The sequence below is a fragment of the Zea mays genome, chromosome 8 (genome assembly GCF_902167145.1).
Source record: "Zea mays cultivar B73 chromosome 8, Zm-B73-REFERENCE-NAM-5.0, whole genome shotgun sequence".
Taxonomy (NCBI): domain Eukaryota; kingdom Viridiplantae; phylum Streptophyta; class Magnoliopsida; order Poales; family Poaceae; genus Zea; species Zea mays.
In genome coordinates, this window is record NC_050103.1 from 29622202 (window position 1) to 29635602 (window position 13401).

Below are 13401 nucleotides of genomic sequence, written 5' to 3' on the forward strand. Positions count from 1 at the left end.
TTTGTCTATCTATTTAAACAATGTTTCCCTGCTGTTTCCATGTCCCAATTAATAGTTGATCATTAGGATAGGATTAAGGTTATTGGAGCCCTATTTGAGATAAATAGAAGATGGTAGACTTTAATAAAAGTTAGAGCACCTAAGTTTATGGACTTAAACACCCAAGTTCAGGGACTTAAAACCATGTAATGATTTAACCCCACCACTGACTTAAACCTGATTAGTGGATAATGAATCACTTTGAATAGTCCTCTACCCTAGACCTAGGGAATACCAGAGTACCAATCCTTTTTCTATTATGAACTTGTGATCTGTCTGCTGCATATGTTTGGTATATTGCTTTTGTTTGTTATTTCCCAAGTGCATAGTGTGAATGATTACTTTACGTAGACAACGAGCAGTCTGTGTTTCCTGAGGAAGTTGCAGAGGAAGTCCCTGATCAGCAGTTTGGTGAAGGCAAGTGTCCTCTGACCCATTATGTCCTATTCACTTATAATTCACTTTCCCGCATTACTTAATTGAAACCTAAGGATTGACTAGCTTTATACTTTACCTTATCCTTGATGACCTTTTTGGGTTATTATTATGGTTAGCATTTTGCTATTGCCGTAACCTAATCAATGAACATGATGTGACTATTTATGATACAATACTGTTATCCCGATGATATTGATGATCTTGTGATACTCTAGGGGGCTCAGGCTGTTTCCTGAGTACCTCTCCGTAAGGACCTGTTCGTTGAGAGACCACCCGGGATAACAGTGCAACCATGAGGGTGAAATGGGATGCCCTTAGCCAATTAATTAGAGGAACTAGAGGTGTAGTTGCTTCGCCGTCGTGCTGTCAATGGGGTCCAGGCACAGTGCTTGCTCTGCCGAGGCTGAGTGCCGAGGTTCTTTCGTTTTGCTTTTTGGTTAGTCACTCTCCTGCGGGGAGGAGTACTGTGTTTATCAAACTGGAGAAACCTAACGGGCAGCTATGATCTCTAGGGAATCTTTGTAAAAGCTACGTAGTGAAGCCCTGCCGGACCACCTAGGTAGTGGTCAATGGGGATTAGCTCTCCCCGGGTAGAAAGGGAATCATGACTCATGGGTAAAGTGTGCGACCTCTGCAGAGGGTAGTGAAACTGATATATCAGCCGTGCTCACGGTTAAGAGCAGCCTTGGGATCCTCTTTGATTAGAGATACAGATGGTTCGAGATACAAGGATTATGTTATGGTTTTGGTTCTACTATGATGATGTTGTTCCTCGATGAGGAAATGGTTTACGGGTTGGTAAATGCTAAAATCTGGCTTCTACTAATGATAAATACTTGACCAACTAAAAGCAACTGCCTGAGCCTAACCCCACAAAAAGCTAGTCCACTTCAGCCAAACGGGACATTTGCTGAGTACGTTGATGTGTACTCATCCTTGCTTTACCACAAAACACCAGGTTGTCCGCATTGTAACCACTGCTCAGGAGAAGGTGAAGCCGTGGAAGGAGACTTCCAGGAGTTCCAAGACTACGACGAATTCTAGGTGTGGGTTGGCGGCAACCCCCAGTCAGCTGCCTGTGAAGGCCTTATCTTTACTGCGTTTCGCTAGTACTTTGATTTACCTGTTAAGACAATGACTATGTGGATGTCTATGACTCTGTGATGTAATAAGTTAATACTCTTTTATGTTATTATTCGAGCATTGTGCGATGATGTTCATTTATGTAATCGCTGTGTACGTGAGTTCTGATCCTGGCACGTACATAGTTCGCATTCGGTTTGCCTTCCAAAACTGGGTGTGACAGGGCACCGTTGTAGCGGGAAGGGGAGGCCTGTAGCCGCCAGAGACAGGGGAGGGGGGCGCTAGCGTCCACCGTTGAAGAGAGTCTAAGTGAGAGCGTGCCACACCCAGTTAGGGTCAGTTTGGCAGCCAACCTTCCCGCCGGGATCCGGGCATTTTCCCGCGGCAGCAGTCCACGTGAGAAATTTACACGGGTTATTTCTTTGTTTCGTTTGGGAGCGCACATCAAGGGAATACAGCACAGCCCTAAGCCCAAATTACCTGGGTAAAAACGCCCGACCTACGGACATCGGATAGCCTTCCCCGTGTGACCGTCCCTGTCATGTCGCGTGCTAGAGGCCTCCATAGCATCAACCAGCAGCAACATCACACGTTTCTTTGTTGAGCCGGTTCTCTTGTCGTGTAGCAGCAGCATCGTCACGCTGAGCCGCTGAGGCAACAACAGCGTAAATGAGCACCTGCGTTTATTTGTTTTTTTCTCCACGAACAACATGTCAGCCTCCCAAATGGCCATAGGAAATTCTCTCAAGAGAGGTCTTTTCACACAGGGAAACGAACTGACGTGGAAATCACCTGGCGAGGTTAATTTCCATGGGTTAATTAGCAAGTAGCTACTAAACTAGCCCTTACATGTTGGTCAGGTACTTGAGACGAGATCTTCTGCGGAGCCCACTTCTGATCGGTTAGTTTGTAACACGTAACCAAGCGTGACGCGCTCTCACTCACTCACTATGGCGTGGCGCGAGCTTGCATAAATAGTCACCGAATCGACCGCGCAATTCTTTTCTTCGGATCGAATCGAACGCCGACCCGAGTAAGGCGATCGCGCGGCGGCTGACCTTCCCCGCCGCCCACCGTCGAAGACATGGACACCGAGTACGTAGACCACCTCGCCGGTCGCCGCCGCCGCGATCCGACGGCGCGTCTCTTTTTCACGCGCGCGCGCGCGTGTGGGGTGGGGGTTCTTTCCCCTCTTTGGAGTTTTTTTTTTATTTGATCGCCTCGGGCTGTCGGCTCCAGCAGGTACCGCGCCTTGCAGCAGGGGAGCCCCTCGCCGTGGCGCACGGCGGACGGCGTGTCGTCGTGGGGACCCGCGCAGCACCAGAAGCGACAGCGATGCCAGGTCACCTTCCGCTCGTCTCGCTTTCCGTTCCCCAGTTCCACTTCCCTTACGGAGCTGGTTGATTCGTCGCCTTTTGGGCCGCCCTTGTGAAATTCTCGCGGGTTTCCGCCCTCGGCCGGATTTGCTTGTCGTTTAGGGTTTGGTTGCAGCCGGGATTGGGTTGTTTTTTTTTTCCGGTGGCGAAGGGTTTCTCATGGCACTAGGGTTTGGGATTTGGACGCGGCAATTCAGGTGGCGAGGGATGAGCTGTTGCGAATATCATACAACTGTGTGTGTGTCTGTTCATGCAGTATGTGGGCTTTCTTGGGTTGATTGATGCAATGCCGGCCATAATTGACATGATTTCGTTTGTTCAATTAATCTAGCGTATCGGTGATTTAGTAACTGAACACTGTCAGGAGATGACTTCGCTGCGATTTTGTTTCGTCCTGCAAAGAATTTACGTTCCAGTGTGATATGCATTGCGGCAGTTGTTCTGGCCTTTATGGCGAAGATGCGTTTTTGTGCATGTGTCCTACTCAGATTTTTATATTACTCGTTGGCAATCAATCCACACAACTAATTAAATATAGGTTTCTGGATAGCGTGCTTCTTTCACCGCTAATTTCCTTTGCTCAGTATAATTACTGACTAGCCTATTATTGTTTTACAGGGTTCTTCAAGCGATCAAGCTGGTTCCAGCTCAAGTAGTTCTCTGCAAATTTCAGAACCTGAACCACAACAAAACCAAGAAGAAGATTACTATGTGGAGGATGATTGTGATGCCTATGATGAAGATGATTATGACTTTGATGAAGCTGAATTTAACCTGCACCTTGCTGATAAATTTGATGATTTGGATCTTCCTCCAGGCGTGGAGGCTAATGTACCATGGCTGCAAAAAATTCCACCCAAGGAAGTAGTCAAGCAGCCACCTATATCAATTACTGCAGACGAGAATGCTAATAAATATGACAAGTTCAAACAGTTTGATACTGTTCAGACATTCTCTGACCATCACTATGCTAAGAATTCTCATGAAGAGGTGAGAAGCTGAGCTAGTATGTGTTATATTTTTTTTTGCTTGGTTTGGGTGCTTACCTATTCTTCCATGTATATATTGTTTCAGCCAACCAGAGCCTGGTCAAAGAGAGTTCAACATGACTGGAAACTTTTGGAGAATGATCTACCAGGTTAGCTATAAGCAAAGTATCATAGTTTTTTCCCCTTGTATGGCTTAGTAATAGTATGGGCCCTTTTAGGCAAGAAGGCGATTTCATTTTGAGAGCTTCTGGACCAAAATGCCAGGCTTTCATGAGGTGGTGGCAAATTCCTGGAACCAGCCACTTCATAATTGCGGGCATCTGGAGAGGATCTCTCTAAAGCTCAAGAGACTAACAAGAGCACTGCAGTCTTGGGGGCACAAAACAGTGGGCAACTTTAAATACCAACTGGGCTTAGCAAGGGAGATTTTACACAGACTGGAAATGGCTCAAGACAGCAGGGTATTATCTCCAGATGAATTATGGCTGCTGAGAAAGCTCAAGCATCAGTGCCTGGTCCTTGCTTCCCTGGAAAGAACGGTTGCAAGACTCAGATCTAGAGTTCAGTACCTGAAAGAGGGAGATGCCAACACCTCTTTCTTCCATTTGCAGGCCTGCTTCCGCAAGAAGAGAAATCATATCTTCAGCTTACTGGATGAGGAAAGAGTGGTCACATCTCATGAGCAAAAACAAGAGGTGCTGCATAATTTCTACTCTAATTTGTTGGGGTATGCCCCCCAGAGGAGGTTAACTTTGAGATTAGAAGAGTGTCACAGAGCTCCAATTGATTTATCTGCTCTTGAGCTTCCCTTTTCAGAAGAAGAAGTTTGGGATGCCATTGCCAGTCTTCCTTCAGATAAAGCGCCTGGGCCAGATGGATACACAGGGAAATTCTATAAAACTTGTTGGCCTATACTTAAGGCAGATTTGATGGCCGCCCTTGCTGCCCTTCACCTTGGGAATTCTCAGAATTTGGGACCTCTAAACACAGCATATATTACTTTGATCCCTAAGAAGACAGGAGCCATGTCTGCTGGTGATTACAGGCCCATCAGCCTCATCCACAGCTTTGCAAAACTCTCCACGAAGATCCTTGCTAACAGGCTTGCTCCTCTTCTCAACAAGATGGTAGAGACTAATCAGAGTGCTTTTGTTAGAGGCAGATCCATTCATGACAATTATATGTTGGTTCAGCACTCAATTAAATCCCTGCACAGGAAAAAAGTGGCCAGCCTTTTTCTGAAATTAGATTTAACAAAGGCATTTGATTCTGTTTCCTGGGCTTTCCTTCTTGAGGTGTTGACCCACCTTGGCTTCGGTATTAAGTGGAGGAATCTTGTCTCCAACCTTCTGGCCACTTCTTCAACTCTAATTTTATTAAATGGGTTTCCAGGGGAACAGATCAGGCATCGCAGAGGCTTGAGGCAAGGGGACCCCCTCTCCCCAATGCTCTTTGTCCTGGTGATGGATGTTCTCAGCAGCCTTTTCAAAGTGGCAGAAGAAAAAGAATTATTGGCCAGTCTGGACAGTGCCATTGTGAAGTCTAGATTATCTCTTTATGCAGATGATGTAGTGCTGTTTGTTAAGCCCAGGGAGGAAGATCTAAACTGTGTCAAACTCATTCTTGACTGTTTTGGTGAAGCTTCTGGCCTTGTAGCTAATTTGCACAAGAGTTGTGCCATCCCAATAAGATGTGAAGTGGAATTACTGCATGAAGGGTGTAACATTCTGCAATGCACCCCCTCTTCCTTCCCTTGCACTTACTTGGGGCTGCCTATATCAGATAAGAAGCTTAGCAGGAATATTTTGATGAACTGGGTTGTGCGCTTTGTACTTTCAGCCATCCCAGTTTACCTTTTCCTTGCTATGAATGTCCCTAAGTGGGTGATTAACAAAATTGATAAAATCAGAAAAGGATTTGTGTGGAGAGGGAGAAAAGAGGTTAATGGCGGCAGCTGCCTTGTGGCCTGGGATTCAGTCACAAGACCTTTGAAGTATGGTGGGCTTGGGATTCCTAATTTACAACACATGTGTTGGGCTCTCCAAACCAAATGGTTGTGGCTTCAAAAAACAGATCAGAGCAGACCTTGGCATGGATTGACTATTCCCATTCAGCAACCTGTTAAAGATCTATTTGCAGCATCCCTGATTTCCTATGTGGGAAATGGCTCTAATACCTTATTCTGGACAGATAAGTGGCTTAATGGATGCTCCATCAGAGACCTTGCTCCAGAAGTGGCGTCCAAGGTGTCTAAACGAGCTCTCACCTCATTGACAGTGAGTCAGGCTCTTATGAACAGGCAATGGATAGCTCATATCAAAACCCCCCTTTCCTTGATTGGAATTCAACAATTTCTTTTCTTATGGGATACTTTAGGGGAAGTGCAGCTTTCTCAGGAGGAAGACCGCCATGTTTGGAGGCACGAGGCATCAGGGCTGTTCTCTTCTAAATCCTGCTACAAAGTCCTTCTCTTTGGTTCTACTGTTTTTGAGCCTTGGAAGAGATTATGGAAGACCTGGGCTCCTCCTAAATGCAAATTCTTCCTTTGGTTGGCAATAAGGAACAAATGTTGGACAGCCGACATATTACAGTTGAGGGGAATGCCACACCCAGATGTTTGCCCTATGTGTGATCAGGCCCAAGAGACAATTCAGCACCTCCTTACTGCGTGCATTTTTGCACGGCAATTTTGGCACACAATTCTTGCTGCTATTGGCTTGGGGCACCTCACTCCAACAGCTGATGAAGAGAATTTTGCAGACTGGTGGGGAAAGGCAAGCCACAAGGTTGTCAAGACCAGAAAAAAGGGGCTTAACTCTCTGATCATCCTGGTGGCTTGGTGTCTATGGCTTCAGAGAAACAGAGCAGTTTTCCATGGGGAGTCACCCTCATTACCCAGGATTTTCCGGTGTTTCTCGGATGAGTACGTTTGCTGGGTAATGGCAGGAGCTAAGGAGTTTGGGGGCTTGGGCTCAGTTGCTGCCCTGGGCGTGGTCGGGTCGAGTTCCAGCAACAATCTGTAATCTCCTTAGGGTTTATTTGGGAGAGTTGCTCTGCAACTTCTCTATTGTAATGTCTTTTTTTCCTCTCTAATATATAAGATGCGCAGTTCTCCTGCGGTTTTTCTTAAAAAAAAAAGTTATACCAACAAACATTACAGGCAAAATCAACATTGGAAATGTTCTCTTCATGTGTGGCCACACCTACAGCTGATCAGCTGGTGGCCACACTTGCTTCCTAAGACCAGGCTACCTTTCAAGTTACCAAAAATTCAATTAGGTGGAAGAAGTGATAAGCTTGCTATAATAATCTTGTTGAGTTATTTTGAACTATATTTATCTGGAAGGGCCTGTATCTATCCTCATGATCATTCATCATTGTGTGCTATACTCTTATTTTTGTTAAGCAATTAAACTTGAGTGTAATGCACTCATTTCATTTGTGGTTTCCTCATCTTCGAACATCTTACATTATTGGTCGTACACTGTTCCAATGCATTTTTTGTATATTATAGAGGTGTATAAATTGTAACGGCGATCATCTTTGCAGCATATATTTACGTCCGGGTTGCTGAAGATAGAATGGATCTTCTTAGGGCTGCCATTATTGGGCCCAAGGGAACACCCTACCATGATGGGCTTTTCTTCTTTGATGTTCACATTCCCTCTGCTTATCCTTCTGGCCCTCCGGTATATATACCAAAAAGCTTTGGCATGTTACTGTTCCTTTTTATTTATTTATTAAAGCTTTTTTATCCTTCGCTTGAAAGTTTTCTCTTATATATGATGGGGGTTACAGTTGGTATATTACCACTCTGGAGGACTTCGGATTAATCCAAATCTATATGAGAATGGAAGAGTGTGTCTTAGCCTGTTGGGTACCTGGGATGGTAGAGGTTGTGAGAAGTGGAACCCAGCACAATCAACAATGCTGCAAGTTCTTGTCTCCATTCAAGCTCTCATTTTGAATGAGAAGCCATATTACAACGAGCCAGGATATGAGTCCTTCGCCACCACTCCGAATGGACAGCTGTTGGCTTTGAAATATAATGACGATACCTTTCTGTACTCATGCAGGACTATGTTATACTCGCTTCGGAGGCCCCCAGAGGTAATTTGTTTCTGGTCCCCGTTTCTGCTGCCTTCTAGTGTGTGTAGTTGAACCGATCCACCTTTGGCTTGTGTTGTTCCTCACAGCACTTTGCAGACCTTGTTGCTGGCCACTTTCGGGTGCATGGGCACACTATTCTCGCAGCATGCAAACACTACATGGCGGGTAATGATATTGGCTCAGTAGTGCCAGAGGAGGAGGAAGAGTCAGCATCCCGCAGTGCACCAAAGGCAAAGCCAGGAGTGATCAGGACAATCCCTCTGAACAGACGCTACGCAGGCTCATTTGATACTAGCTTGAAGGTGCTGTACGAAGATCTTCTGATGGAATTCAATGTGAAGGGTGCTGACACGAGGAAGTTCATGATTGAGAAGTTGAAGAAGGACCAACCTGCAGGCACCTGAGAAAAGCTTGGACAGCTTAAGATAGTGTTTGGTTGAAGAGTCAAGTAGAACGAAGCCGTTCTGTTCCAGTTTTGTTGTTGTTTGGTTACAAAGTAAGTAGAACGAAATATCTCCAATTAGAGAATATTCTCCTCAGATCCGGAACCATTTCGCTCCAAAAAATCAACCGAACGGAGCCGCTCCGTTCTCATCCCGCTCTCACAGTCACGCTCCATTCCGTTCACTCTGCAACCAAACACAGAACAGAGCGGCTCCGTTCCAGATTACCAAATACAGAATAGAGCGGCTCCGTTCCTAAAATCAGGGATGGAACGGCTCCGTTCTACTTGGCTCCTCAACCAAACACTACCTAAGAGGAAGTAGAGGTAGAGATGACGAGTCTCTGGAAGTAAATAGTAGGAAATGGCATATCGTTTTTTTTGTGTGAAACCCTTCATCTTTTGCTGACATTATTTGTGCTTGTTGTCGAACAGTAATAAAGAGGTCATTTATCTAGTATCACCGTAAGCAGAGTTACACCATTTTGCATAAACATTACATGTTCAGTGATATGCTTGCCTAGAGCTCCATGCGCCACACTGATCTATGTCTGTCTGTCTCTCTATTTCAGCCGAAGTCTATGGACATTGCAATTGCAATCAAACAAGTACAAACTTACATTCTGCATCATTCACTTGGGATAAAAGATCTTCACCAACTCGACAATTTTCTTCCACGGACGTTGATTATTTAGGATAAAAAAGGACTGAAGTTTAAACAACAGCAAAACCGAACGTCACCTCAAACCAAACACGCTATAAGTGTCCAACACACCTCTATGGATCTATGGATCGTAAGAGGTTCCCAAACCAAACACGCTATAAGTGTCCAACACACGTCTATGGATCTATGGATCGTAAGAGGTTCCTATTACTTTTCTCGTACATGTTTTCTTGACATAAGCCACATTATTTGGTTTTTGGTGGAAATCGTTTGTCTATCAAAAAGCAATAGGTGTTAGCCATCAATATTAAAGAAAATTCACGCTTTGACCATTTTGGGCCAAAAATATTGTCAACATACCCATTAATCGCGAGTGAGAGGCTCCTATTACTTAGCCTACACATGTTTCCTTAACATAAACCACATTATTTGTTTTTGATGGAGATCATTTATCAGTCAAAAATCCATATGTGTTAGTTACCCTTCGATATTAATGAAAACCCACACTTTAGCCGTTTTAGGCCAAAAATACTAGCCATATGCACATTAATCGTAAGTCTCCTATTACTTACCTCTCACATGTTTCCTTTATATAAACCACATTATTTGGTTTTTAGTGGAGATCATTTATCGATAAAAAAATCCATATGTGTTAGCATTCGATATTAATGGAAACTGACGCTTTGTCCGTTTCGCCCAAAAATGCTGGCCATATGTCCATTGATCGTAAGTGAGAGTTTCCTATTAATTACCCCACACATGATTTCGTGACATAAACCACATTATTTGGTTTTTGCTAGAGACTGTTTGTCTGTCAAAAATCCATAGGTCTTCGATATTAATGAAACCTGACACTTTGGTTGTTTTCGCCCAAAAATACTGGCCATATGCCCATTGATTGTGAGTGAGAGTCTCTTATTACTCACCCCACACATTTCTGTGATATAAACCACATTATTTGGTTTTTGGTGGAGACTGTTTGCGTGTCAAAAATCTATAGGTGTTAGACTTTGATATTAAAGTAAACTCACATTTTGGACGTTTTTGGTACCCATCGATCGTGAATGAGAGACTCCTATTATTTACCCCACAACTGTTTCCTTGACATAAACCACATTATTTGGTATTTGGTGGAGACCATTTATCGGTAAAAAATCTATAACTGTTAGCCTTCGATATTAACGAAAACTCACGCTTTGGTCGTTTTCGACCAAAAATGGTGGCCATGTGCTCATTGATCGTGAGGGTCTCCTATTACTTACCCCAAACATGTTTCCTTGACATAAATTATATTATTTTATTTTTTGTGTAGACCATTTATCAGTCAAAAATCTATAGGTAACACCTTCGATATTAATGAAAACTCACGCATTGGCCACTTTAGGCTAAAAATGCTGGCCATATGCCCATTGATAATGAGTGAGAGTCTGCTATTACATACTCCACACATGTTTCCTCGACATAAACCATATTATTTGGTTTTTGGTGGAGACCATTTATCGGTCAAAAATCTGTGTTAGTTAGCTTTTGATATTAACGAAAACTCACGCTTTGACAGTTTTGGCCAAAAATGGTGGTCATATGCCCATTAATCGTGAGTGTGAGTCTCCTATTACTTAACCCACACATGTTTACTTGACATAAACCACATTATTTGGTTTTTTGGTCGAGACCGTTTATCGGTAAAAAAATTTATGTGTTAGCCTTCAATATTAACAAAAAATCGGTCAAAATGTTATAGGTGTTAGCCTTCAATATTAACAAAAACTCATGTTTTTGCCGTTTTCGGCCAAAAATGCTGGCCATATGTCCATTGATCGTGAGTGTGGGGCTCTTATTACTTACCCCACACATGTTTCTTTAACATAAATCACGTTATTTTGTTTTTGCTGGAGATAGTTTGTCTGTCAAAAACCCATAGGTGTTAGCCTTCAATATTAACGAACACTCATGATTTGGCCATTTCGGCCGAAAATGATGGCCATATGCCCATTGATCATGAATCAGATGCACATATTACTTAACCCACACATGTTTCCTTGACATAAACTACATTATTTGGTTTGGTTTTTTGTGGAAACCGTTTGTCTGTCAAAAATCCAAAGGTGTTAGACTTCGACATTAATGAAAACTCACGTTTTGGCCAAAAACGCTAGCTATATGCCCATTAATCGTGTGTGAGTCCCCTATTATGTACCCCACACATGTTTCCTTGATATAAACCACATTATTTAGTTTTTTATAGAGACCATTTATTGGTCAAAAATCCATAAATGTTAGCCTTCGATATTAACGAAAACTCACGCTTTGGCAGTTTTTGGCCCAAAATGCTGGCCATATGCCCAATGATTGTGAGTGAGAGTCTACTATTACTTACCCCACACATGTTTACTTAAAATAAACCACATTATTTGGTTTATAGTGAAGACCATTTTTCGGTCAAAAATCTATAGGTGTTATAACCTTCGAAATTAACGAAAACTAACACTTTGGCCTTTTTGCCAAAAAATGCTGGCCATATGCCCAATGATTGTCAGTGAGATTTTCCAACTTCGTACCCCGCACATGTTACCTTGACATAAACCACATTATTTGGTTTATGGTGGAGACCATTTTTTAGTCAAAAATCCATACGTGTTAGCCTTCTATATTAAAAATTTTTCACGTTTTGATCTTTTTGGCCAAAAATGCTCGCATAATGCCCAATAATCATGAGTGAGAGTCTCCTATTACTTACCCCACACATGTTTCCTTGACATAAATAACATTATTTAGTTTTTGGTGGAACCATCTATTGGTCAAAAATTCATAGGTGTTTGTAACACCCCTGGTATTACTGTCACTAAAACTTGAGCATGACATCATAAGCATTGACATATCATATGTTTGTCACACCTAGAATGCATTCACTAGGCAAAAATTTCAAACAAAAGTTGTATTGATGTGACATTTCATGAGTAAAACCCTAGGATACAGTGCTTAACCCTAGACTGGGCTTAAGGGAGTAAACAAAGCCTAATAAGAGAAAACTTCAAAACTTAGTTGTAATAATCATAAAATATCACCATGAATGGACTTAAGTAACATCCCAACCCTAGAAGCGCCAAAAATCCTAAATAGGCCCCTAAAAAACCCTGGACTAAAACCCTAGGGGGTTATCTGTAAAAGTGTGCACATTTTGGACCTAAGTGCAAAAATCATGGAAATAGGGTATCTTAAGTCATATTGTTCACATATTTGGAGATTTGCAAATGAAACCATAAGTTTTGGGCTTATTTGCAAAAAGGCCACATTTGTGCTCCAATGGCTAAGTCTGAAACCAGTGAAATAGAGCTGACTTTAGGGCTCTGTAGATCCAAAAATATTGAGAATTTGCCTAGGGTCAACACATCAAGTTTGTAGAGCTACTAAGGTAGAACAACTTTGCTATAGGAATTAAACCATGGTCACATGAAGAATTTGAAGAAAAATGAGCCCAAAGTCGAGCTGTCAGACTGCCCTAGGTCTGAATTCAAACTAACATTGTGATTGGGCAATCTTTGGACTGGAATTCAACCATGATCTAGTGAGTGCTTCTGAAAGGGAATTAGGCTTACACCTAGTTCCTAAATAATTTTGGTGGTTGAATTGCTCAACATAAATCTTTGAACTAACTAGTTTGCCAAAGTGTATAGATTATACAGGTGTAAAAGGTTCACACTCAGCCAATAAAAAGACCAAGTTTTGGATTCAATAAAGGAGCAAAGGGGCAACCGAAGGCACCCCTGGTCTAGCGCACCGGACTGTCCGGTGTGCCACCGGACAGTGAACAGTACCTGTCCGGTGCACCAGGGGACTCAGACTCAAACTCGCCACCTTCGGGAAAGTCCAGGGCCGGCGCGCTATAATTCACCGGACTGTCCGGTGTTCACCGGACAGTGTCCGGTGCTCCAACGGAACGCGGCCTCAGGAACTCGGCAGCCTCGGGATTTCACGAAGTCTGCTCCGCTAAAATTCACCGGACTGTCCGGTGTGCACCGGACTGTCCGGTGTGCCAGCGGAGCAACGGTCATTTGCGCCCAACGGTCGACTCTGACAGTAAACAGTGCAGAACAGTACACGCGGCAGAAGTCAGAGCAGAGGATCAGAGAGGCACCGGACTGTCCGGTGTGCACCGGACTGTCCGGTGCCACATGAGGACAAAAGCCTCCAACGGTCGACCAGCTCCAACCCCAACGGATAGGATGACGTGGCTGGGGCACCGGACATGTCCGGTGTGCA

General features: G+C 43.5%; 1 protein-coding gene across 4 annotated transcripts; it reads left to right on the plus strand.

Moving 5' to 3' along the window:
- The first annotated feature begins 2256 nt into the window (after nucleotides 1-2256).
- Nucleotides 2257-8937, plus strand: LOC100502147 (putative ubiquitin-conjugating enzyme E2 38). Of its 4 annotated transcripts, none has more exons than XM_035961647.1 (7): nucleotides 2257-2655; nucleotides 2803-2902; nucleotides 3555-3926; nucleotides 4011-4074; nucleotides 7475-7614; nucleotides 7724-8035; nucleotides 8122-8937. In XM_035961647.1, the coding sequence occupies exons 1-7, from the start codon at nucleotides 2645-2647 to the stop codon at nucleotides 8437-8439; spliced, it is 1317 nt and encodes a 438-aa protein (XP_035817540.1). In that variant the 5' UTR covers nucleotides 2257-2644; the 3' UTR covers nucleotides 8440-8937. The 4 variants fall into 4 exon arrangements, with proteins under 4 accessions (XP_035817540.1, XP_008655382.1, XP_023156583.1 ...); XM_023300816.2 differs by having other exon boundaries at nucleotides 2501-2655; nucleotides 2800-2902; XM_008657160.4 differs by lacking the exons at nucleotides 7475-7614; nucleotides 7724-8035; nucleotides 8122-8937 and adding an exon at nucleotides 4190-7365.
- Nucleotides 8938-13401: the final 4464 nt, after the last annotated feature.